Genomic DNA, 27,301 nt, shown 5'->3' on the forward strand with positions numbered 1-27,301 from the left:
ATACACACATGGCCAATTGCGAGGGGCCAATCGTTTGTGGCATATGCTAACAAGCAACATGTGATCTTCATGAAGGAATCGAGTGCAAGCACTATGCAAACACCCAAACTACTTGAGTTGCCAATGCTCTGCCGAGATTCATGGAAGATTCCCACCACGATAAGGTCCATGGTCGGCTTAGATTTAATCCAAGCCGTCCGATCTGGCCATATTCAAAATGGGAATTTATCCTTCCATTTCCGGCTAACATCTCTTATTGGCGGTGCCTAGTGAAGACTCACTGTATGGCATTGGCCCACCTGCTATCCATTGACACTTGCATCGCGCCGTGACACCTCTCGTCCCCCACCTAGTCATCGTGTTGCACCATATCACCGAAACCGCACCTACTATGTCACCGCTGCCCACCTCCCCCCGACCCGCCACGTGGGAGAACAATCGACCCAAATCCTGCCGCGGGGTGAACGCGCTCCGCACCTGAGCGAATTCCAGGAATGCGGCGAGCGGCCGCTGCTCTCGGTGGGGCGGGCCAGGTTCCGGGAACGCAGCTCCGCTCCCAGATTCCGGGCACGTTGAGTCTGGAATCCGTTCCCGGGGACCATTCCCCATTACATGTGAGCATTAACACCAGTCTCTTCTCTAAGGTGAAAGCTGTGAGGGGAATGGCTATGGCGGCAGCTGTGCAGGTTGCTTTCGTCCCTACACTCATCCACTTTGTTCCGTCCAAGGCTCCTCTCCCCTCCAAATCGTGCGTTTCGATCCGTTGTTCTGGTGAGTTTGGTGTGAGAATGCTGTATTCTAGCCTCCTCCGCTTTGCTTAATCGTAACTTGAACTTCCACTTATTGCTGAACCGTCTGCACCTCGCATTGTTTTGCTGCTTCGGCATATCATGACACGAGATCATCGGGATCTGTGCTTAATGATTTTGGATGTTGGCAGTATCGTTTTAGTGCAATGACTCGGCATAAGGAAGGTCAGGTAGAGTTTCATAGACGTGCTGCATATCAGCGTGACCACCAGTATCGTTACATAATCTCATCAGAGCCGTTGGGTCTCTATGTCCGGTCATTCTTATGCAAAATTTTCACTGTGCTTGCAAGAGGGCAGCGACACGTAGATTCGGGAGTCCAAAAAGTGGTGCTGTTGGGTCTGAGAGGCTTAAGGAGGGTGCTCTCCCGGGAACGTACTGGAGTCATATGTAAGTTTACATATATTTGCAGCACGGTTGAGATGAAGTTTTTTACTTTTATGATTCGCTCGCAGTTCCCTGTTTTATCGCATGCAAAAATTTGGCAAAGACTCAAGTACATGAAAAAGCGTCGATGTCCTGTGGTAGTCCACGTGGCTATGCATAATACAGCCTCGTCTTGGTCGCTATCTCGCCTGGTTGATGGCAAATGTTTCGAGTGGATCCTTTCCACCGTGAACTTATATCCAACCTATTTGACAGTCCGCAAGGTTGGGCTCTCACCCAGGGGTACACCCTCTAACTGAACCCACCCGAAGTAACTTGCCGCATTACTTTGAGAGGATGTGCTTAGATTGCTGAGGAGGAACTCCCAGCGTTGCCTGTTGCTCTGGCTGAGGTACTTGTAGAGGCTTGTTTGACATGCCTGTTGCTCTGGCTGAGGTACTTGTAGAGGCTTGTTTGACATTATTTCCTTTTGAAACATTTACATGGTACAGACCTCCTAAATTTCTTGGAGCTTTTGTTGTGGAGACATTGTACTGGCCTTAATTGGTATCCACATGAGCAGCTCACATATCCTTCTGTGAGTAGAGTCCTCATACCATCTCGGTCACATTGATACTTGGCCTTTTATTCATGGAAATATTGAGTGTATCCTATATGTCTCTGTTGTGCAATACGTGGCCTGACATTTGCTTGGAACAGCCTGGCAACATCTTAATGAGTCGGGCTTCTTCCACTGAGTTCCTGACTGTGATGATTTTTTCACTCAAACTGATTTGGTGCCTTGTGTTGTTCATGCTAAGGAGCATTGAAAATGATATTTGCATCTCAAGACTAGCTGTGAAAAATATCGTCTTCCCTGATGTACAAGAGAGGAGCCTAGCTCTGCTCTGGTATGGACTGGTTGCTGTTGTCGGAACATGCGGTGCAACTTGTACCCCTTTTCTATCGCCTTTGTGTCTAGAGTATTCTTACTGACCAAGTAGTTGGACAACTTATCCGTGCAACTTAGTGTCGTTGACCATGCAACCAAACAGGTAGTCAAAATGACAGTAAAAGGGCGGCTAGAGGAGTACGTGACACACTTTTTTTCGTGATATACGGACTTGGCTCTGTTTAAAGTTTCTGGTTTTGTTAACTCATGCTGTTTTTTTTGCTGTTGATTTTTGGAATCTATCAATCCTAAGGCTGTGTAAAAGCACAGACGCATTGAGTGTTGGAAAGGTCACCTCCCCATCTGTAAGCCCCCGAATGAGGAGAGCGTGGGGGAGGGAGACCTAGGGCAGGATGTGCCCCAAAAGAAGAAAGAAGGGTACCTAGCAAGTCATGGAGCTCCTGATGTACAGGGCAGACACGTGGACATCAGGGACCTGCAGCAGCCTGATTGCGCAGGGATTTCCAGCAAGGACAGACAGCGCAGCAGTACGGAAGGGTACGGTATGCATACGTGGCTGTACGGGGCTGGTGAAGGCCTGGCAGGAGGCAAGGATGCTGCAGCAGGAAGGCACCTGCATGAAGAAAGATACGGGGCAGATGGCAGAGGCTATGGGCAGGAGTACAGCCTGCAAAAGGGTCTCCAGCAGCAGCAAAGGGCAGCCTAGCAGCAGCCCAAAAGGGCCTGGCTAGGGCCCTTGCCTAGATTGGAGGGCCAAAAGCCCAAAAAGTGTGGGCCATAAAGGCCTAGTTTTGTGAGCCCTTCAAGGGCTGGTTGGGCTGAGCCAACCAGATTAGTTGGGCCAGCCAACCTGGTCTGTCCAGTCGGCCCAGATTGGGACAGACTGGTCGGGTTTTTTGACAGGCCCCTAGGCCTATAAAAGGAGGGGCTTCATGCCCCATTATTTATCCAACATCCAGCAGAAAGTGGAGCAGACAGGAGCAGCCTGAAGGCATTCCCTTTGGCCTTATCTTGGAGGTAAAGGAGAGTTGAAGGAGTGCTGCAGACTGAGTTCCCTAAGGGCTGGGACCTTGGCTGTCTTCTAGGGCAGCAAGGTGTTGTGATCATTTGACACGTCCCAGCACTCCTGAAACCCCTGATCTGCAAAACAACCACACACAACATCAGAACTGAGCAGGCTGCTCACCACCCAACCGTGACATCTACGGGATGTGATCCCGAATCAGAAGATGTCCCCTCCGAGCCACGAGCTGAGCTACCGGCACGAACTCCCAATCAGATCCAAACCAGCCTGGTGTCCCATACCACCAGGTGGCGCTGTGAAGCCCTGGATCTGCCACTGGGCCTTGGGCTACGCTAAGATGCAGGCGCGCGTCCGCGACACAATCCAGGATCAGACCTAGCACCTGGGAACGAGACTTGCTCCCAACTGCACACTGAGAACTGAACCCCCTGGGCCTCTTTTATAGACTCGGGCCCCGGCGCCAAAAATAGCGAAGACCTATAAATAGTTCGTACCCTTGCCACTCAACCCGAGAATCAAGCCTGCCTAGCTCTAAGCCTCCCCAGGCTAACCTGAGCTAGTTCTGTGTACCTAGTACACGTCAGATACCAATCCGTGCACATGACATACTCCCCCTCCTCTAAGAACTCACTCCTGAGTTCGCTAAGAAATCCGGAAATGTTCTTTGGAGGTTTTGTAATGTCTCCCATGTTGCATCCTCCTCAACACGATCCTTCCACTTAATCTTGTATTCCGTGATAGTACGATTTCGAATCTGTCTTTCACGAAATTCAAGAATAGATTCAGGTTCGTGAGGAATAAAAGTCAAATCTGTAACTTCTATAATCTCATGAGGAGAAACAAGTTGATCATCTGCACCCAATACTTCTTTCAGTCTACTGACATGAAAGAATGGATGTACTTTAACATCAGGAGGCAATTCTAGTCGATATGCAACTGGTCCAATTCTTTTAATGACCTTGAATGGGCCACAGTATCTGGGGGATAATTTCGGAACCAAACCAGTACTTAGGCTCTTGGATTCCTTAGGAATTCTCAAATATACCATCGTTCCTTCAGAGAACTCTCTGGGTGAACGATGTCTATTAGCATAAAATCTGTCCCGATCTTGGGCACTTCTAATAGACTCCTTGGCAAACTGCAACATTTCCTGCATGTCTTGCAAGAAGTTCTTAGCAGCATCATTTTGAATCCCTTTTAATCCTACCATAACTGGTGACTTAGGTTGAAACCCGTACATAAGCATAAAAGGACTATAACGTGTACTAGAATGCTTTGCACTGTTGTAAGCAAATTCAATCATGGGTAGATAATCTTCCCATGAAGACTGTCTCTTAGATACATATGCCCGAAGCATGTCTTCAACCAACTGGTTGACCTTTTCTGTACTGCCATCGGATTGTGCATGATCCGAGGAACTCATACTTAGAGTAGTTTCCAACTTCTCAAATACAAGTGTCCAAAAGTTACTTGTAAACTTTGAGTCCCTGTCACTGACTATGTCAGATGGCAAACCATACAGCTTGAACAAGTGGTCCACAAACTCGCGAGCCAACTGAATAGCTGAAATAGTTGTTCTTGTAGGTAAGAATCTAGCCATTTTTGTCAAACGGTCGACTATGACCCAAATAGAGTCATGACCCTTACGCGTTCGAGGTAAACCAGTAATAAAATCCATGGAAATACTTTCCCATTTATTACGTGGAATCTGTAATGGCTGTAATAAGCCCGCGCTTCTAAGGCGTTCAGCCTTAGTAACCTGACAAACTCAGCAACCTACTACATAGTTCTCTATAAATGCACGCATCTTAGGCCAATAAAAGGTATGCTTCACAAGAGACAGAGTCCTATGTATACCTGGATGTCCTGCACTAGGAGCATCATGACACTCCCAGAGAATCTTGGATTTAAGGTCCAGAACATCAGGTACACAAAAACAGCAAGCCGTTCCTAATCATCCACTGACCTCCCGCCGCCTGTATCCTCGGTGGCACAATCCCTGAGTCCTGGTCAACCATGGAGCTCCCATCCTGGACTCTCTGCCAATAAGAACTGAAATGACTATCAGTTGCGTATAGCCCTCTCAAGGATTGAAATAGGTCTGAGGATATTTCCGTAAATGACAAAGCATTTACAAACTTAACTCGACTTAAGGCATCCGCCACACTATTCAACGAACCCTTATGATAACGTATTTTGAAATCAAAATCCTGCATTAACTCTGCCAAATTGTCAGACTTGTGGCACAAAACCCTAGCCCACATCCTTCTCCAATGATTCATAGAGGTGGAAGGAAGCATCTCCACATCTAGCTTTCCTTCCTCTCAATTCTGAACCATCACACACATACTTAATTGACTGATGATCAGTCAATACAAGGAACTTTGAACCATACAAGTAGTGTCTCCAAACTTTAAGAGCATACACTACAGCATAAAGTTCCTTCTCAAGTGTGGGCCAACGATACCGAGTGTCGTCTAGCTTCTTACTCTCGAAAGCTACAGGTCTGCCCTCTTGGAATAGAGCTGCCCCAATCGCATAATCACTTGCATCGGCCTCTAAAACATAAGGCCGGGTAGGATCGGGTAATGCAAGAACGGGTGCTTCCTTGATAGATAACTTCAAGGTTTCAAAAGCCTTGTTCATTGCATCATTCCAAGAGATCGGCTGGGTAGACCTGCGTCCACGACCTTTCAATATGTTGGTCAAGGGTGCCGTGATATGTGAATAATCACGCACTGATTTTCGAAGAAATACCGTAAATCCTAGGAAAGAACAAAGTTGTTTCACAGTCTGAGGGATAGGCCATTCTAAAACCTTCTGGATACGATCCAGATCAATGCTAATACCTTTAGAAGAAATCTTGTGTCCTAAGTAAATGATCTCCTTCATAAAGAAGTCACATTTACTCATCTTGGCATAAACCTTATGCTGTCTTAGAACAAGTAAGACAACCCGAAGGTGTCCTATATGATCCTCAAGCGTTTTACTATATACCAAAATATCATCTAAGAACACTACAACAAATTTGCCCAGAAAATCCCTGAACAAATCGTTCATCATCTGCTGAAAAGTAGCAGGAGCATTGGTCAAACCAAAAGGTAATACGAGGAGCTCGTAACGACCATACCTAGTCCGGAATGCGGTCCTATCTATGTGTTTAGCATAGATACGGATTTGGTGATAACCCGTACGCAAATCAATCTTAGTGAAATACTTCGCTCCGGCCAAACGGTCTATCAAATCATCAGAACGAGGTAAAGGATAGCGGTTCTTAATTGTGACTTTATTTAATCGTTTATAATCTATACACATTCTCCAGGAAGAATCTTTCTTCTTTCTTAAGAGGACAGGTGCACCCCAAGGTGATTTACTTGGGCGGATATAGCCCATATTCAGGTAATCTTGAAGCTGGATAGCTAACTCATCCTCCTCTACCTGGCTCATCCTATAAGGTGGCACACTGATAGGTTGAGCCCCTGGGACTAAGTCTATGCGATGATCTACTGCCCGTTCTGGAGGTAAACCTTCCGGCAGTTGAGCTGGGAATACGTCTTTAAAATTATCTAACAACATTCTCAATTCCCGGTGTTCAAACACACTTAATTCATTCTTGTTAATTACCGAAACAACAAATGAAGAAAGTGGAATCAAAACACACTGATAGACATCATAATGAGAATTGTTTAATATATTCCGAAGCTGCATCGCAGATACAATAGTCCCCTGAGAAGGGGGAATCTTATCACACTGAATACAAAATTGGGTGTCCTTGTCTACAAAAGAAAGCGTATGCTCTGTCCATCCGATCTGAATATTGTGGGTTTTAAACCACTCTATCCCGATCAACAAGTCTACATGCTCTAGATGCATAACATAACATGTGAGAGCTCCTGTGTAGGCTTGAATCCGGATGGGAAGCGCTTCAACCTTGCGATCCCAAAACTGCTTCCCAGCTGGAAGCTGCACCTCGTAGGTGTGGTCGCTAGGTACTGTGGACAGCCCCATCTTCTGCACAAATTTGTAATTAACAAAATTGTGAGAGCTGCCCGGATCAAAGAGAATGTGAACCTGTTGGTCCCTAACTTCTCCATAAACTGATCATGGGAACCAAACAACGAAGTATTAAAGGTACAATTACAAGAAAGGGGGCAGGTAATGACATTTACTGAAATACCTGTCATCGTGACTTGGTTGGCTCCCTTGGCTGCGGTACGTGGACCCGCCTGGAGCTTCGGTCCTAGCACCAATTTTTGGTTCTTCCGCTTAGGACACTCATTCTTTGTGTGGCCCCGCTCCTCGCAATAAAAACATCGGCCTTCTTTCTTGAGCCTGAGAGTGCGAAGGAATCGGGCCTTACCATTCTTCGAAGGAGTTAAGCTTTTCCTGGAGGCGTTGTCCGTAGACTTCGTCTCCCCAATACCAGTTGCATGCTGAAAGAACTTGCGTTTGTTCTTTCCGCTCGTCTCGGTAACTGTGGTTGCCTTGGTACCGGCCATGGTATCATCATATATGCGCGCATATGTCATGGCCTCCTGCAATGTTGTGCACTTGTTATTCTTAATCTGTAACTTATAGGAGTCTGGCAAACCATCCACGAAAAAACCTAACAAGGTTACAGGATCTATTTTAGTGGCCCTGGTTTGCAGATCCCTAAATCTTTGAAGATAAACTTCAAAGGTCAAATTAAATTTTGACATATCGAGGGCCTTGAGCTTGCCGACGATATCGTAGTCATCTTCCTTCTTCAGGAACTCCTTCCTGAAGATACCCTCAAATTCTGTCCAAGTATCAGGCTTAGGCTGGAGTTCTTTCCACCATAGCAAGGCTTTACCTGACATAAACCCTGCTGCAAGCTGAATCTTTTTCTCATCTAGATAGGGGTGGAATTGGAAGTGTACCTGCCACTTGTGTAACCAAGTGTCAACTACCTCCTTTGTTCTTGATTTTTGGTCACCTGGGAAAGGATCCGGAGTGATATTCGGGCCTAGCACTGAAGCCATGGCATCCACATGCGTGAGTGCCTGAACCGTGCTAGCCAGAAGAGTCAGAGTTGCTTGTATCCCTTGGAGTTGCCGTGTCAACCCCGATTGATTAGCATTGACCTGCTCAAATTTACCATCAAGAGCAGTCGTAAACTCACTGAAGGCTTTCTTAGTTATCAGGTCGTCATAGAGACCCTGATCATCCTCTCCCACTGCAGTGTAATCTAAGTCCTGCTCTCCCATGGTGAACTCGGGATTTTGAGCATCAGACATGGCTGAAATCTGATTTGATTACAAACGGAGAGAAATAACTGACTGAAACGAAGCACAGAGGAGGATGGAGCAGAATAAAACCGTCCCGAATGAAGCTGACGGAAGGAGATGCTGAAATCTGGCGAATCGGAAGACCCAGAGTCACGGAGCCTCCCCGAACCCGCAAACCGGATGCGCAGGCTGCAGTAGAAACTGTACGGTCTGCTGACGTGGCCTGTACGGCTGCTGGCGCAGGCCGTACGGTGGCTGCAGGTACTAGCGCAGTCGCTGTTCGATGCAGCAGCAGGTACAGGAGCAGGCGGAACAGTCCGTACAGACTGTACGGCTGTCGCTGAAGCTGTACGGACTGTTACAGAAGCTTCGGGAGCTGTGCAGGGCTGACGCAGGCAAGGGCAGATGCAGGGGAGCTGATCGAAACAGGGCGCAGGCTGTACGGACGAGGCTAGCTGGGCACGAAACTCGAGGTGAGGTCTCGATACTCGAGGCTGCTTGTGGGTAGCCTAGCACCCAGCCCCCACCTATATAGGGTGCAGGGCTGCCTTATTTGGAAGCTAGGCTTCCAAAAAAGGCTGAGCCCCTCCAGCTTTGGAGGGGTGCTTTTTCGAAAAAAGCACCCTCCTCCTGCGCAGGCTGCATGCAGCCCTAGGCGCAGGCTGTTCGCAGCCTGTTGCGCAGGCTGTGGACAGCCTATTGCGCTGGCTGTGGACAGCCTATTACACAGGCTGTCCAGCCTCTACTGCCTCGTCTACACCCCCCTTCCTAGGCTCTGCATCTCTTCCTCCCTTGCTGTCTATTTCCTGCACATCTCTACTACTTTTCTGCTCTCTTTCTCCTCCCTCTAAACTTCTCTCCGTAGCCTTCAGAGATTTCGATTCTATCTCACTCCTCTTCTTCTTTCTTTTCCAGATCTTTCTCCACCCCTTCTACCCCAGGTAGTCATCCAAAACGCAGCAGAAAATTTCGAATTTTAGGGCATACCTGGAAGAGAAAACCCTGATCTGCAAAACAACCACACACAACATCAGAATTGAGCAGGCTGCTCACCACCCAACCGTGACATCTACGGGATGTGATCCCGAATCAGAAGATGTTCCCTCCGAGCCACGAGCTGAGCTACCGGCACGAACTCCCAATCAGATCCAAACCAGCCTGGTGTCCCATACCACCAGGTGGCGCTGTGAAGCCCTGGATCTGCCACTGGGCCTTGGGCTATGCTAAGATGCAGGCGCGCGTCCGCGACACAATCCAGGATCAGACCTAGCACCTGGGAACGAGACTTGCTCCCAACTGCACACTGAGAACTGAACCCCCTGGGCCTCTTTTATAGACTCGGGCCCCGGCGCCAAAAATAGCGAAGACCTATAAATAGTTCGTACCCTTGCCACTCAACCCGAGAATCAAGCCTGCCTAGCTCTAAGCCTCCCCAGGCTAACCTGAGCTAGTTCTGTGTACCTAGTACACGTCAGATACCAATCCGTGCACATGACATCATTATACCTTTTGGAGCAGCCATTCACAAGCAGGTTGGAGCAGTGGAACAGGGACCTGTGTGCTGCAGACAAGGCTTGGCAGGGGCTGCCCACCTAGGCTGATTCACAGGCAGTAAGGTGGAGAAGAACACACTAGACGGAAAGTCTACAGACGCTCGAGGTGGAGCACGCGGACTCGAGTCTAGAGATAGCCAGCAGATTGGAGAAGGACCTTGTGGTTAGATCAGAGGACCACACCATTGGTGGGACTCTAGATCTATCTCTCTTGTATTGTGTCCATAGTTTTGGACGGAAATATATATTTTGGTGGTTTCTCTATCTGGCTGGTTCATTGTCTATTGATGAGTCTGCACATCTATGTGACGCACATAAAGTAAAGAAGTTTGTGATTCCACACCCACACCGCACAGTGTGAGCTCCTGGGCATTACTATAAGTCTTCCGCTGTGTGTACCCTCTGTTGGGTATTTTTCTAACATGGTATCAGAGCACAAGTAGGAGGCTCACAGGTGTGGAAGCCTGAAGGCAGGGACCTTGCTGAAGGACGACCGTGATTCAGAAGCTCTAGGGAATCGACTTCCACGACTGGAGGATTGTGCCGTTGCGAGAAGGAGGGTGACTCAGGTTCAGTCAGGTGCGTTTAAAGTTCGCAGTCCAGGTGATCTGGAGATGTACTTTTGTTGCAGACCTTGCCAAAAGAAGGATGGGTTGAAACAGACCCTCAGAGCATGGTGCGTGGAAGACTCCAGGTTGTTCACTCATTATGAGGGGGACGACTGGAAGATCATGACGGTTGGATTGCTCGAGTTCAGAGGCGGGAATGTGACTGAAGGAGGTGGTACCAGGAGGTGCTACCAAAGATGGACCTGTGTACTAGGATGCTGTGCGGAAGCAGAATTAGGCCTGGTGGAGCAGGAGCCACTAGATGAAAAGCCAGGAAAAGATTTCTACACCGAAAGGTTCCAGAGGAGTACGACCAGGGAGTTACTGGAGCATCGTCATCGACGTGTTGGCATTGGGTTGAGATGTGTCGGTGAGAGGGGGTGTTGGAAAGGTCACCTTCCCATCTGTAAGCCCCCAAATGAGGAGAGCATGGGGGAGGGAGACCTAGGGCAGGATGTGCCCCAAAAGAAGAAAGAAGGGTACCTGGCAGGTCGTGGAGCTCCTGATGTACAGGGCAGACATGTGGACATCAGGGACCTGCAGCAGCCTGATTGCGCAGGGATTTCCAGCAAGGACAGACAGCGCAGCAGTACGGAAGGGTACGGTATGCATACGTGGCTGTATGGGGCTGGTGAAGGCCTGGCAGGAGGCAAGGATGCTGTAGCAGGAAGGCGCCTGCATGAAGAAAGATACGGGGCAGATGGCAGAGGCTATGGGCAGGAGTACAGCCTGCAAAAGGGTCTCCAGCAGCAGCAAAGGGCAGCCTAGCAGGAGCCCAAAAGGGCCTGGCTAGGGGCCTTATATAGGCTGGGCCCTTGCCTAGATTGGAGGGCCAAAAGCCCTAAAAGTGTGGGCCATAAAGGCCTAGTTTTGTGAGCCCTTAAAGGGCTGGTTGGGCTGAGCCAACCAGGTTGGTTGGGCCAGCCAACCTGGTCTGTCCAGTCGGCCCAGATTGGGACAGACTGGTCGGGTTTTTTGACAGGCCCCTAGGCCTATAAAAGGAGGGGCTTCATGCCCCATTATTTATCCAGCAGACTGAGTTCCCTAAGGGCTGGGACCTTGGCTGTCTTCTAGGGCAGCAAGGTGTTGTGATCATTATACCTTCTAGAGCAGCCATTCACAAGCAGGTTGGAGCAGTGGAACAGGGACCTGTGTGCTGCAGACAAAGCTTGGCAGGGGCTGCCCACCTAGGCTGATTCACAGGCAGTAAGGTGGAGAAGAACACACTGGACGGAAAGTCTACAGACGCTCGAGGTCGAGCACGCGGACTCGAGTCTAGAGATAGCCAGCAGATTGGAGAAGGACCTTGTGGTTAGATCAGAGGACCACACCATTGGTGGGACTCTGGATCCTGGTCGTGTATTAGTTTAGCATATTGAGAAGCTCCCACTTCGTGTTTTTTTAATTATCCCAAAGCATGCTCTGCACAAAGCACCCACTCTCCGTTGAGAGTATGTTCTCTATTTACATATTGTGTCTTCTCTCTTTCTCTTATAACTTCTGTTCCAAAGGCCACACGAGGTGAAATTACTGCTAAATTTGCCGACATCTAGGTATTTTGATATGCACTATTGTTGTACATGAGATTTTTGTCAGAAGCTTGATTCTTGTATTTGGGCTTTTATGTTTAATGGCAAGAAGGTCGCATTGTAAAACAGACATCAGGAAGGAACATGCTTTTGGTTTTTAAAATCAGAAGGCATGATCTGACATTATGGCTGTAATACACTTGGTCTCTGCAAGGATTGGGCATTGTTTATCCTTTTGGTTATTTGATTAGTTGTATCAAAGAGTTGATAATGCAAATAGTTATTCTTGATTTTTGTATTCTAGTGCAGAGTTTGGAGAGGAAGTTTGTATATCGTTCAACAAGGGATCCGAGACGGTAATCTTACTACTTCATCATTTTAGACAGCATATTGAACAATATGTCTTATTAGTCTTGCTGATTTAGGCTGCATGAATTTTTTTTAATTTGGATTTCGTGGTGCACTATTTTTGGGTATAGCCATAAAAAAATGGATGTTTGAGAGCATTTTTCTTATTCTTTGTATGGGAGAGACTTGAATGAAATAATTTTGTCTTCACAACTTTTATTTCCAAATCGTTGATAGAAACTTAATTCAAATATCTCTGTGTAAATGTATGTCCTGTGTGTGGTTATGTGTATGTTTGCAAGATAAATTTTGGTTAAGCCATCCTTCGGACTTCCCCGCCAGTTAAGTAAAACCCGTTTTGAGGCTCTGGTTCCTGTCCTTGTGTGTGTGTGTGTCTGATCCTTGATTGACGTTTGACGAGCTACTCCGGCTCCAGGTATGTGCCTTGATGTTAAAAATGCTCTTTCACTGTATAGGCCATCCTTCCCTACCAAGTTTAGTAAAACCCGTGTGGGTCTTGGTGGTTGACACTCAAGTTCATGTCATTGGGTGTGTCTATTGTTTCCTTGATCGAGTCGCTTCGGCCCCAAGTCGGTGCCATGACGTTACTCTTTCTCTCTCTCTCTCTCAGCATTCGACACAATACCCTAAGGATAGAGTATCTCAAGAATTGAGAGAAGCCACATTCAGGTTGTACGGAAATGTATTAGCTGAATTGGCAAGGGCGCTAGTAGATGTATCAAGCTTAGAGGAAAAGATAATAATCAGCAGTGATATAGGGGTCAAACAGGGTTGCCCACTCCTACCAACTCCTATTCATTAATGAATTAGAAAAATGGATAAGATCCCACAGTGGAGAGGGATTACAAATTACTGGTTTTTCTCAGTTTCTGCTGTTATATGCAGGGTATCTTTTTCACAAAAAGATAGTAACCTACAAAAACACGTGGATGCAATGAGTCAGTTTTATAAGCGCTTAAGAATGCAGGTGAATACAAATACTTGGGTTTGTAAGTTGCTGCCCCCCTCCTACTGTAAACCAATTTGAAAAAGGCTTCTGGCAAAGCTGGTTGCCATGTGAAAGTCGTAGATCTAAGCAAATGTTTGTTGGTGCTGACACACCTGGTGCCATGTGAAGTCATAGGCACAAGCAAATTTTTGTTAGGTGCAACCATTTGGAGTTTGCAACAATTTGCATGAAGGGCAAGGCCAACAAACGTGGACAATTAAAAGAAATGTATGGACCATTTAAACAGGCTGGGACAGTGGAGACAATGTGTGGAGGCTGAGCATAAAGTTTGTTAACAAGGCTTGGAAAGATGGAGAAGTGCATGTACATCTCACAATGCAAAAGGTGCTGAGTTAGGATACTTTTTTTTGGGGAACCCCAAGATTGCACAATGTCAAACAGCTGTCAGGTTTGCAAATACATTCTATGTATACATTTGCAAATGTTTGCCTCAGCATGCGAGCGGATATGTCTGCAACTATGGTGACAATAAAGAGGTGCTGTACGGCTGTCCAACCTGGCTTGTAGCGGCTGCTAGGTACTGTCTGGTGTTGATGTGTCCCATGCGTGATGTGGCAGCCTGTGGCTACCATGCAGACCTGTAAACTGTTGGCTGCTGCTGTGGGTTTGCTCACCTGTCTGATGCTCCACCTACCAGGTAGGCAGCATGTCCATGGGCTGGAGCATGCCAATGGCATGTTCAGTTTGTGCTGTGTACATTTGGCCTTCTAACTTCCTAACCCAAGAGAGGGACCACCATTGTTTCCCGAGAGATAATGATTCACCATTGTTGGCCAAGTTTCAATTCTATCATTTTCCTTTTGTTTTTGACATCTGGCCAAGTTTGTTTCACACATGCTATTATTTTTAAGAGTGCTAGTTAGTTTTTAAAATAAAGTCCTTTTGGAATATTGTCTTTGGAAACTTCTCCTTGACTAGCTTCTTTTTTAATGTAGTTAGAATGGAGGTTCACCATTGATAAATTAATACTTAATGCTTATCAAGCATGTGTGTGACGTGTGCTTGGATATGATGGCATGTAGAGAGGCTCCTACCCGTTCTCTATCCTCATTAAGCATCAATTTTTAATAGGGAAAGTGTGTTTGAATCCATCAAAGAATGTGACACGTGTTGTTATCATTGTAGGTGATTGGCACTGCTAGAGTTGGGGAGAACTTATTGAGAGTGGCTGAGCGCTGTGGGGTTATGACTCCTAATCATGTAAGTGCTGCTCTCCCCCCCCCCAAGACCCACACACACACACACGCACGCACGCATGCACATGCAGACACCCACCCAAACATGCACATATGCATGTGCACACGCAGACATAACTGACACACATATGCACATGCATGCACACACGAGAAGGATAGAAAGATTTATTGGTACCATTAGTGCTAGTGTGGAGTGCACCAAGCAAAGTTAAATTATAGCATATGAAATATAGGGGATAATTAATTTGGAGAACCTAAAGGAACTGGTGGTCCAATCTTCAGCTCCATGTCTCCCTGCCAACGTTTTGGGGTTTCCTGCAGTTTCCGTTATGTAGCACAACACCCCTCAGTTTTGGTCAAATCCCATTCTTGAGGATAGTGCTGCTACAACCCCTGAGAAGCATTTCTGATGGTACCTTAATAACCAGCTGATCTGTTGTACTGGCTTCCCTCAGCCATACCCCAAGATTTTCTGCAATCATGTGTCTTGACAATCCCAAAATAAATGCATAACCATCTCGTTAGCAACCTGGCATCAAGGGCACCCATTGTCTGCCTCAATAGCGTTGGCTGAACAGGCAGCCATACATGCATGCAACTTCCACTGCAAAGACTTAATAGCTGCAAACAGGGAATCCTTCCATGATGACCTACATCTCTAGATTCGCTTCTATGATTCCAATGTTTGGAAGCACTTCTGAATCCATTGTTTGGAAGCACTTCATATTGGAAATGTTGGAATGAGAGAATAGGGTTTTTATGTAGAATGGGCAGGAGGGTAGAGAAAAATACATTATGTTCCTTGAAAGCCAAAGCAATGGGGTGCCGAAAGAGTACCAAAATTAATGTGAAGGTCAGTAGCCTTAATGGCTGACTAAATGCACGGATAGGAATCCAGAATGGACAAAGATGGTCAAGTGGTTATAGGAACAGGAGGATAAGGCATTGGACGGTATGGTAAATCTTTAAATGCTTTTCCTCTAAAATTCAAGGGTTCAGACTTATTAAAAGGCTGGTAATCGGTTGAGTCCTTTACTAAGAGGTTGAAGTATTGAAAATATATGGTGGGAGAGTGTCATGTGCACGGATTGGTATCTGATGTGTACTAGGTACACAGAACTAGCTCAGGTTAGCCTGGGGAGGCTTAGAGCTAGGCAGGCTTGATTCTCGGGTTGAGTGGCAAGGGTACGAACTATTTATAGATCTTCGCTATTTTTGGCGCCGGGGCCCGAGTCTATAAAAGAGGCCCAGGGGGTTCAGTTCTCAGTGTGCAGTTGGGAGCAAGTCTCGTTCCCAGGTGCAAGGTCTGATCCTGGATTGAGTCGCGGACGCGCGCCTGCATCTTAGCGTAGCCCAAGGCCCAGTGGCAGATCCAGGGCTTTACAGCGCCACCTGGTGGTATGGGACACCAGGCTGGTTTGGATCTGATTGGGAGTTCGTGCCGGTAGCTCAGCTCGTGGCTCGGAGGGGACATCTTCTGATTCGGGATCACAACCCGTAGATGTCACGGTTGGGTGGTGAGCAGCCTGCTCAGTTCTGATGTTGTGTGTGGTTGTTTTGCAGATCAGGGGTTTCAGGAGTGCTGGGACGTGTCAGTTGGTATCAGAGCCAACTCCTGAGGTAGGAACTTCTGGTGCGAGAATTTTGACGGATTTCTCTTCCAGGTATGCCCTAAAATTCGAAATTTCCTGCTGCGTTTTTGCTGGCTACCTGGGGTAGAAGGGGTGAACAGATATCTGGAAAAGCAAGAGGAATAGGAGTGTGAGAGAATCGAAATTTCTGAAGGCCTCGGAGAGAAGTTTAGAGGGAGGAGAAAGAGAGCAGAAAAGAAGGAGAGATGTGCAGGAAATAGACAGCAAGGGAGGAAGGGATGCGGAGCCTAGGAAGGGGCGCAGTAGACGAGGCAGTAGAGGCTGGACAGCCTGCGTAATAGGCTGTCCACAGCCAGCGCAATAGGCTGTCCACAGCCTGCGCAACAGGCTGCGAACAGCCTGCGCCTAGGGCTGCGTGCAGCCTGCGCAGGAGGAAGGTGCTTTTTTCGAAAAAGCACCCCTCCAAAGCTGGAGGGGCTCAGGTGCTTTTTTCGAAAAAGCACCCCTCCAAAGCTGGAGGGGCTCAGCCTTTTTTGGAAGCCCAGCTTCCAAATAAGGCAGCCCTGCACCCTATATAGGTGGGGGCTGGGTGCTAGGCTACCCACAAGTAGCCTCGAGTATCGAGACCTCACCTCGAGTTTCGTGCCCAGCTAGCCTCGTCCGTACAGCCTGCGCCCTGTTTCGATCAGCTCCCCTGCATCTGCCCTTGCCTGCGTCAGCCCTACACGGTTCCCAAAGCCTCTGCAACAGTCCGTACAGCTTCAGCGACAGCCGTTCAGCTTGTACGGACTGTTCCGCCTGCTCCTGTACCTGCTGCTGCATCGAACAGCGACTGCGCCAGTACCTGCAGCCACCGTACGGCCTGCGTCAGCAGCCGTACAGGCCACGTCAGCAGTCCGCACAGTTTCTACTGCAGCCTGCGCATCTGGTTTGCGGGTTCGGGGAGGCTCCGTGACTCTGGGTCTTCCGATTCACCAGATTTCAGCATCTCCTTCCGTCAGCTTCATCTGGGACGGTTTTCTTCTGCTCCATCTTCCTCTGTGCTTCGTTTCAGTCATTTATTTCTCTCCGTTTGTAATCAAATCAAATTTCAGCCATGTCTAATGCTCCAAATCCCGAGTTCACTATGGGAGAGCAGGACTTAGATTACACTCCAGTGGAAGAGGATGATCAGGGTCTCTATGACGACCTGATAACTAAGAAAGCCTTCAGTGAGTTCACGACTGCTCTTGATGGTAAATTTGAGCAGGTCAATGCTAATCAATCGGGGTTGACACAGCAACTCCAAGGGATGCAAGCAACTCTGACTCTTCTGGCTAGCACGGTTCAGGCACTCACGCATGTGGATGCCATGGCTTCCGTGCTAGGCCCGAATATCACTCCGGATCCTTTTCCAGGTGACCAAAAATCAAGAACAAAGGAGGTAGTTGACACTTGGTTGCACAAGTGGCAAGTACACTTCCAATTCCACCCCTATCCAGATGAGAAAAAGATTCAGCTTGCAGCAGGGTTTATGTCAGGTAAAGCCTTGCTTTGGTGGAAAGAACTCCAGCCTAAGCCTGATACTTGGACAGAATTTGAGGGTATCTTCAGGAAGGAGTTCCTGAAGAAGGAAGATGACTACGATATCGTCGGCAAGCTCAAGGCCCTCGATATGTCAAAATTGAATTTAACTTTTGAAGTTTATCTTCAAAGATTTAGGGATCTGCAAACCAGGGCCACTAAAATGGATCCTGTAACCTTGTTAGGTTTTTTCGTGGATGGTTTGCCAGACTCCTATAAGTTACAGATTAAGAATAACAAGTGCACAACATTGAAGGAGGCCATGACATATGCGCGCATATATGATGATACCATGGCCGGTACCAAGGCAACCACAGTTACCGAAACGAGTTGGAAAGAACAAACGCAAGTTCTTTCAGCATGCGACTGGTATTGGGGAGACGAAGTCTACGGACAACGCCTCCAGGAAAGCGTATGCTCCGTCCATCCGATCTGGATATTGTGGGTTTTAAACCACTCTATCCCGATCAACAAGTCTACATGCTCTAGATGCATAACATAACATGTGAGAGCTCCTGTGTAGGCTTGAATCCGGATCGGAAGCGCTTCAACCTTGCGATCCCAAAACTGCTTCCCAGCTGGAAGCTGCACCTCGTAGGTGTGGTCGCTAGGTACTGTGGACAGCCCCATCTTCTGCACAAATTTGTAATTAACAAAATTGTGAGAGCTGCCCGGATCAAAGAGAATGTGAACCTGTTGGTCCCTAACTTTTCCATAAACTCGGAAAAGATCATGGGAACCAAACAACGAAGTATTAAAGGTACAATTACAAGAAAGGGGGCAGGTAATGACATTCACTGAAATACATGTCATCGTGACTTGGTTGGCTCCCTTGGCTGCGGTACGTGGACCCGCCTGGAGCTTCGGCCCTAGCACCAATTTTTTGTTCTTCCGCTTAGGACACTCATTCTTTGTGTGGTCCCGCTCCTCGCAATAAAAACACCGGCCTTCTTTCTTGAGCCTGAGAGTGCGGAGGAAACGGGCCTTACCATTCTTCGCAGGAGTTAAGCTTTTTGTAGACAAGGACACCCAATTTTGTATTCAGTGTGATAAGATTCCCCCTTCTCAGGGGCCTATTGTATCTGCGATGCAGCTTCGGAATATATTAAACAATTCTCATTATGATGTCTATCAGTGTGTTTTGATTCCACTTTCTTCATTTGTTGTTTCGGTCATTAACAAGAATGAATTAAGTGTGTTTGAACACCGAGAATTGAGAATGTTGTTAGATAATTTTAAGGACGTATTCCCAGCTCAACTGCCGGAAGGTTTACCTCCAGAACGGGCAGTAGATCATCGCATAGACTTAGTCCCAGGGGCTCAACCTATCAGTGTACCACCTTATAGGATGAGCCAGGTAGAGGAGGATGAGTTAGCTATCCAGCTTCAGGATTACCTGTATATGGGCTATATCCGCCGAAGTAAATCACCTTGGGATGCACCTGTCCTCTTAAGAAAGAAGAAAGATTCTTCCTGGAGAATGTGTATAGATTATAAACGACTAAATAAAGTTACAATTAAGAACTGCTATCCTTTACCTCGTTCTGATGATTTGATAGACCGTTTGGCCGGAGCGAAGTATTTCACTAAGATTGATTTGCGTACGGGTTATCACCAAATCCGTATCTATGCTAAACACATAGATAGGACCGCATTCCGGACTAGGTATGGTCATTACGAGTTCCTCGTATTACCTTTTGGTTTGACCAATGCTCCTGCTACTTTTCAGCAGATGATGAACGATTTGTTTAGAGATTATCTGGGCAAATTTGTTGTAGTGTTCTTAGATGATATCTTGGTATATAGTAAAACGCTTGAGGATCATATAGGACACCTTCGGGTTGTCTTACTTGTTCTAAGACAGCATAAGCTTTATGCCAAGATGAGTAAATGTGACTTCTTTATGAAGGAGATCATTTACTTAGGACACAGGATTTCTTCTGAAGGTATTAGCATTGATCTGGATCGTATCTAGAAGGTTTTAGAATGGCCTATCCCTCAGACTGTGAAACAACTTCGTTCTTTCCTACGATTTACGGTATTTCTTCGGAAGTCAGTGCGTGATTATTCACATATCACGGCACCCTTGACCAACATATTGAAAGGTCGTGGACGCAGATCTACCCAGCCGATCTCTTGGAATGATGCAATGAACAAGGCTTTTGAAACCTTTAAGTTATCTATCAAGGAAGCACCCGTTCTTGCATTACCCGATCCTACCCGGCCTTATGTTTTAGAGGCCAATGCAGAGGAGTCTATTAGAAGTGCCCAAGATCGGGATAGATTTTATGCTAATAGACATCGTTCACCCAGAGAGTTCTCTGAAGAAACGATGGTATATTTGAGAATTCCTAAGGAATCCAAGAGCCTAAGTACTGGTTTGGTTCCGAAATTATCCCCCAGATACTGTGGCCCATTCAAGGTCATTAAAAGAATTGGACCAGTTGCATATCGACTAGAATTGCCTGATGTTAAAGTACATCCAGTCTTTCATGTCAGTAGACTGAAAGAAGTATTGGGTGCAGATGATCAACTTGTTTCTCCTCATGCGATTATAGAAGTTACAGATTTGACTTTTATTCCTCACGAACCTGAATCTATTCTTAAATTTCGTGAAAGACAGATTCGAAATCGTACTATCACGGAATACAAGATTAAGTGGAAGGATCGTGTTGAGGAGGATGCAACATGGGAGACATTACAAAACCTCCAAAGAACATTTCCAGATTTCTTAGCGAACTCAGGAGTGAGTTCTTAGAGGAGGGGGAGTATGTCATGTGCACGGATTGGTATCTGACGTGTACTAGGTACACAGAACTAGCTCAGGTTAGCCTGGGGAGGCTTAGAGCTAGGCAGGCTTGATTCTTGGGTTGAGTGGCAAGGGTACGAACTATTTATAGATCTTCGCTATTTTTGGCGCCGGGGCCCCCGAGTCTATAAAAGAGGCCCAGGGGGTTCAGTTCTCAGTGTGCAGTTGGGAGCAAGTCTCGTTCCCAGGTGCAAGGTCTCTGATCCTGGATTGAGTCGCGGACGCGTGCCTGCATCTTAGCGTAGCCCAAGGCCCAGTGGCAGATCCAGGGCTTTACAGCGCCACCTGGTGGTATGGGACACCAGGCTGGTTTGGATCTGATTGGGAGTTTGTGCCAGTAGCTCAGCTCGTGGCTCGGAGGGGACATCTTCTGATTCGGGATCACAACCCGTAGATGTCACGGTTGGGTGGTGAGCAGCCTGCTCAGTTCTGATGTTGTGTGTGGTTGTTTTGCAGATCAGGGGTTTCACGAGTGCTGGGACGTGTCAGAGAGGGCTGTTAGATGCAAACAATGGCCGCTAGCTAATATCTAATATCTATCTCACAAAGATTGCAAGTATCTCAATGAAAGGGCTTGGCCGATGGTATCGTTGGAAGAAGTTTGATCAAGTCTGTACAACGTGAGTTTGCCTTAAAGCATCTGGTAGAGCTAAGGATGAGAAGGTATCGGAAATACTGAGGCCCAATGGCCAGCTATTTTACTCTACAAGGTGTTGTGCCAAGAACTAGAGGTTGGGGAGATGTCCAATGCATATAGAGGGTTGATACAAGTAAGAGAGATGGTGTTGGGTGAATGCTGTACAGAATCTCCATGGTGAAAGTTCCTCAACAAATGCGGCAAGACACATTCAAGGACTATTACTGTGGTATTCCCGCTTTAAAGCTTCCCCCTCCCCATTCTTAATTTCTCTCTAATCTTTCCAAGAAGCCAAAGGAAGATCCTAGTGGGCATCCTAGATGTCTACTAACGACCAGTCCTTTTTCAATCCATTGCCAACCATACTTAGAGATGTTTAGCCAAGCTGATCACAGCTAGAAACTCATAGGCAGAAAATGTGCCAAACATTAAGTAATAAGAACTCAATCTTTGATTCTTAGCAGTGACAATTGCTGAAGCATTGGCAAATAAGGCGCTTACCTTTTGAAGAAATCCAAACCTTATCATACCTTATCCAATTCTCTTCTCCATTTTACTCTGTTTTCCCCCAAATCTTGAGCAGATCAAGTCATGTTCATTATGTTCTCGAATATAACCCTTTTGAAAAAAGAAACCGTGTTATTACCTACCAAAAGTGCTACCACGCCTCTGATTCTCAGTGGCATTGCATTGGTTAATAATTAATAGGACACTTTTAACATAGTAATAGGCTGGCAACCCCACATCGCAGGCTTTGCCGCTGTAGCATATAGCTCCATGATGCCCTAAGCACAGCCCTGTCAGCTCTTGTAGATGCTTCCCGTGTATCAGCCTACGAGCTAATCAGATTGCAGCCGAGATGGATAATCCTCTCCATCAAGATGTGTCTTCCTTTCATGCCCACACGGAGCCCCTCCTCATTTGGGGGCGTACAGGTGGGAGAATGAACTGTCTATTGAAGCCCTCTCAGTGTGGGCACACAATTACCCAATGGCATACCCACTGCAGATAGTGTTGTTGAATCTGATCCGACTCCCATACAGGTAGCAATGCCACTTCTTGGAGCAGGTAGGATGCCGACATTTTCTGTCATACACATGGGAATCGAACTTTTTAGCATCAAACTTTTTATTTTCAAGAGCTATTACTCTCTGCTTTTACACCTGCCCTAAAATGGCTCCTAATTCCGTGCCATTAGCATCCACCTCCACAATGAATGGTCTTGAAGTATTGGGGCACAACAACCCTTGGCATGAGTCAAAGCAGATTTCAGATGCTCAAAACTGGTGTGGTTCTTTCAGGCACAACAAAACATCTTCTTCAGCTCCAGAAAGAAGCTGCCCGTCCTGTATGAACTCCTTAACGAGGCAGGGCCCAAAAATATATCTCAATGCAGTAAGATTATGTGGCTGCGGCCATTGTCTTGCACATTCCACCTTTGAGGGGTTGGCTTTGCGCCTATTATTGCCCACAATGTGCCTGAGGTATTCAACTCCTTTGGCCATAAAAGTGTACATGCTGGCTTTGGCATGAAGCTGTTGCAACCTGTATTTTCAGCACCTTTCTGACATGGATGATGTGCTCTTGGCTATTCTTTCTGTAAATGCAGATGTAATAAAAAAAGAAGCATAAATTGGAATAGAAGTGGATGCGATATGTTGTTCATCAATGACTGGAAAAGGGTATGAGCCAGGAAAATGAAGATTTTATAGGCCCTGAAGGCAGTTCTCTCAGCCAGAATAGGTCGGCTGGAAGGACTATTGGTTGGCCATATTGTGGAGGTCAACTAGCTTATGTGGGGTAGACCATACGGTCAGCAGTAGAAGGCCTGGTCAGCTAGAAAAGGGCCCACATAATAAAGGACCCTGAATTAACACTTCAGAGACTATTTCGGCGATTGCAGGGTGCAGTTCTAGGCGCTAGCAGTGAACATTTCCAGCAGCCCCAAGTGCTTGTGTAGAGATCTACAGGGAGGGTGTTGAAGAAGCATTTTGGGGATCCTCTCCAAGCCACTGAAGACCTCGTTGAGAGGCATGCAGTAGAAGGAAGAGCATGAGATTTGGTAGCACCAGGAGGACTCAGATCTAACACCAGTGGATCTGCTCGTTGCTGCCCATGCAATGTAGGCTGTAAGGCCTCTCTTTACTTAGTTTTGGTCCTGTTTTGTGGACATATCACTACACGCTTTGGTTGCAATGTTTTCATCCAGATCTATGCATGGTTTAATCACATTTATGTGCATACATTGACTAGGATCTAGATTAATGAGAGATGCCACGGGTTCATATCTTTTCTGCTATGTATTTGGTTTGCACTTGGCTCAGCAGGCAAGTCTTCAAAATTAAATTTCTAATATGAAATAGCATGACGTAAGGTTGAACATCCTTCATCTGAATGCCCGCCTTTCGACAAAAACCTAACATAAAGACAAAACGTGCACCCTAGTGCTGTAAAAAGTCTTTGGAGTCTGTAAATCACCGAAACTTGAGGAGTGCTACGTTTGGTATCACTGTATTTTGCAGGAATTTTGTTTTGAGGGTTCCTGCTACCAGTGTGAGATGGAAGTAGTTGGTGGAGCAAAAGAGGTGTTGTTGACATTACCTTTTTGAAAATTTTGCATGGTCTCTGCTTGTGTCTCTGTTGCAGTGGATTCAAACAGAAATCTCAGTGAATTTTGGATGCTCTATTTTTTCCAGGTGGGATCTAACGCAAGCTCAAGTGGTGATGAACTTGTGCGAAGCTGCATTTGTCCTGTAAGTTTCTTTGTAGAATCTCTCTCCCAGCTACTGGCACAGAGTGGAGTGGACTTGCTAACAGTAGACTACGAGATTTTACTGGTTATTAAGATCACATTGATGTCTCAGTTTATCCCCCACTGATGTAAGTTTCTTTGTAGAATCTCTCTCCCAGCTACTGGCACAGAGTGGAGTGGACTTGCTAACAGTAGACTACGAGATTTCACTGGTTATTAAGATCACATTGATGTCTCAGTTTACCCCCCACTGATATATTTATTATTGGAACTTTGGTCTATGAAGGGTTCCCCAAACGTTTGCGGGTTCAACATGGATCTTTGTGTAATATTTTTGCATCAAATATTTTCTTGCTGGTTCACTCCTGAGGTCTTAGTTTTCTGCTCGACATCAGGTGCCTGTTGCAAGCAGCAGCGTTCAAGTAAATCTTATTAATGAAGAGGATGTATGGGGTGAAGGAGTTGTGTGATTTGCAAGCGTACAACACCTGGTGTATATCTCTGTAGGGCCAGTAATGGATGCAAGGGAAATATCTCTGTAAGAGTGTCCCAACGTCTGGAAATCTGAGGATATGCAGTTTCTCCACTGCTTGCAGAATCATTTATATCATTTCATGAAGGCTGCACCAGTTCTATTTATTGTCACAGGCATAGAGCTATCAAGGACCGTTTTGTGTTGAGGGGCAGAAACTTAAACAGAAGTTCCATATGGCAACTCCTTTTCTTTTTTCGACACATCCTGAGACCAATATTGCATTACAATGTTTTTTGGTTAATTGTTTGCAAAATTATCAGGAGGCTTTTGAGAAAGCCTCTTCAGTTCCTGGACTCAAATTGTGTATATTCCGGAAGAGAATGGTGAACACTAGTGATTGATTCATGTTGTGTCTCTAGTTTGGTTGTACATCAGGAGCGAGTTAAAAAACTGCCGAGGGTCTGCTTGCTGCTTCTACCCAGTCTTGGGCTCACCTAAAATACAAAACAAAGAGATGCATTGACTGCAATGTGCTGCTGGTTAATTCCCTTTTATGTGTAGAAGTTACCGCAAGGGCGTGCCTTTTCCCAAACAGTAAAAGAGTGTAACAATATAACAGCACACAAATGATTTGAGGGATTTAGCAGTGACTTACTATCTTCGGTCTGTTCATGTACAACCTATTCTAATCTATGCCATGATACCTTTAAGGTGTTTGTCAAGTTCTCTATAGAAACTGGTTCCACAGAATGTACTGAAAGAGCCTGTTTCACCCTTTCCTGATCCAGAGACAACACGTCTTTATCAGTGTGGATCCTTTTGTACTACTCACGCATCCCTCATCACTGAATTCTCCAAGCCTCATTTCTTAAACGTAGCAATTCTTGACCTCCTTTCTTGATCAAATCAGACGCATTCTCGACTTTCGATTTTAATTTCAAATGCAAGCTTTCTCCTAGGATTTTACCTTATTCATTCTCATCTTTGTTGTTCTATTCACTTGCTCTATATATTCAAGGTAGAAACATTCTCTCACGAGTTTAAATAATCCCTTTTCGTTTTTTTTGTGGAAATTCAAACTTGTATTAAAATGTAAAGAGGAAATAAACAAAAAGAAAAGAAGTGCATTTCTAAAAGAAAGGCAGAGCTTCAGATCCACAGCCGCCCAAGGGCTTTACATGCTTCATTTCTAACAAAAACTACAGATCTCATCAAGATACATTTCAATCGGCATCCTTCCACTAGGAATCCTTTGAAACACTACCCCATTTTTGTAGTTCCATACTTGCATCGGAACCAAAGCTCTTACTGATTGAAGCATCTGATAGATCAAATCATTTTGCCCACCTTTATCACCCAATAAAGCAATCTTCCATTTCAATTTTACTACAATGTGCATACTATTTAGTTTCTTTTCTACTTCCTTCCAGAGCTCCCGGGAAATTTGGCACTCCCACATTAAATGCATATGGGTTTCTTTAAAGCTGTTGCAAAGGGGGCAAGAGGGATTGCATTTGAAGATCCTCGCCCTCACTGGCAACTTACCCACTATGACTTTTCCAAGGCATAAAATTCAACTTAAAAGATGTGGTCACCTTCCACACTCTTCTTAGCCTTGAGTCTTAAGTGGCTAATCTGTCAAGTGGGGCATGAAATTTCCATTGATTCTTGGCCAACATCGCAATAGAGCTTCCTTGATTTTCTCTGAAATCCTAGAGTGTAAGTTTAAGAAATGCCTTACACATATGCCAAACAAACCCTCTAAAATCAATGGCATCAGCAAATAGATGGCTCGTCGGCCATTCATCTTTTATTATGCCTATCAAATCCTGAGTAGCCTGAGTTTCTGGGAAGTTTGGTAAAATTTAGGAACAAAACCTATTTGTTGCAAAGTTTGAGCTTTGGATTTCCCCATCGTATCGGCATATATTTGGGCAAAATTCATTTCTTCTTCAAAGGTTTTGGGAGAGTTTCTTCTCACCTCAACCTTATAGGTGTCTTTGAGACCTCTCACAAAACCCCTTATCTTTTGGAATTCATCAATTTCTTTTAGCTTAAGGACTGCCTCCCTATAGTTTCCTATGTACTGGACTAGAGTGTTCTTACCCATAGTACAATTGTCCCAAGCCTCCCAAGCTCTTTCTGACTCATTTTTAGGTAAAATTTTTTTTAAGAAGGCTTGTTCAAATTCAACCCAATACCTAGGGATCCTATCATTTTCCTCGAGGCTCATCCACCATTTATAGGCCTTATTTCCAAGCAAAAGACTCGCTTCCATGACCCAATTTTCAGGAGGGGTATTCCTAAGTTGATATAAGTCTTGCCTTTTTTGCAAGAACATATTAATCACGTCCTTGTTGCATGTCACATAATGTGCATATGCGCCTCTCTCTGGGGAGTCACTCTGTTTTGCTGCTCTCGATACGAAGTCTATGTGAAGAGGCCCGGAACTGCCCAATAGAGATCCTCAGTGAGTGGGGTAAGTAGATCTGAGAGAGAGAGAGGGAGAGAGAGAGAGAGAGAGAGAGAGAGAGAGAGAGAGAGAGAGGGAGGGAGAGAGAGAGAGAGGAGAATAGACTAGTTTGGGAGGAAACCACATTTCAGTCCATGATCTTTTTTGAATAATCCGTTGTCAGACTTAGAATCCTAATTTTTGAATAATCCGTTGTTGTGACATTTCTGAATTCTTTCTATTTTTCCTAATTTTTGCAACGTAACGTTGGCCCTTTCGCCATAGGTTTTCATTTTGCCAAAGGCCCCAAAATAAGCTCCCTTTTTTCCTAATGTACTCTTTGCTGAGAATAATGTCAAAGTGAAACCCAGTCACTGCTGCAAGGGCTACCTAAGG

The 27,301-nt window shown here is 46.0% G+C and overlaps 1 protein-coding gene across 1 annotated transcript; it reads left to right on the plus strand.

Annotated features, from left to right (window-relative positions):
- The first annotated feature begins 494 nt into the window (after positions 1–494).
- LOC147900356 (uncharacterized) lies at positions 495–25,116 on the plus strand. Its single transcript, XM_087376628.1, has 7 exons — positions 495–771; positions 1,109–1,199; positions 12,356–12,407; positions 14,555–14,629; positions 23,749–23,811; positions 23,923–23,979; positions 24,374–25,116. The coding sequence occupies exons 1-7, from the start codon at positions 495–497 to the stop codon at positions 24,446–24,448; spliced, it is 690 nt and encodes a 229-aa protein (XP_087232754.1). The 3' UTR covers positions 24,449–25,116.
- The last annotated feature ends 2,185 nt before the right edge of the window (positions 25,117–27,301 follow it).

The sequence above is a fragment of the Dipteris shenzhenensis genome, chromosome 7 (genome assembly GCF_047967505.1).
Source record: "Dipteris shenzhenensis isolate YYH24624 ecotype China chromosome 7, Dip_SZ_1.0, whole genome shotgun sequence".
Lineage (NCBI taxonomy): Eukaryota > Viridiplantae > Streptophyta > Polypodiopsida > Gleicheniales > Dipteridaceae > Dipteris > Dipteris shenzhenensis.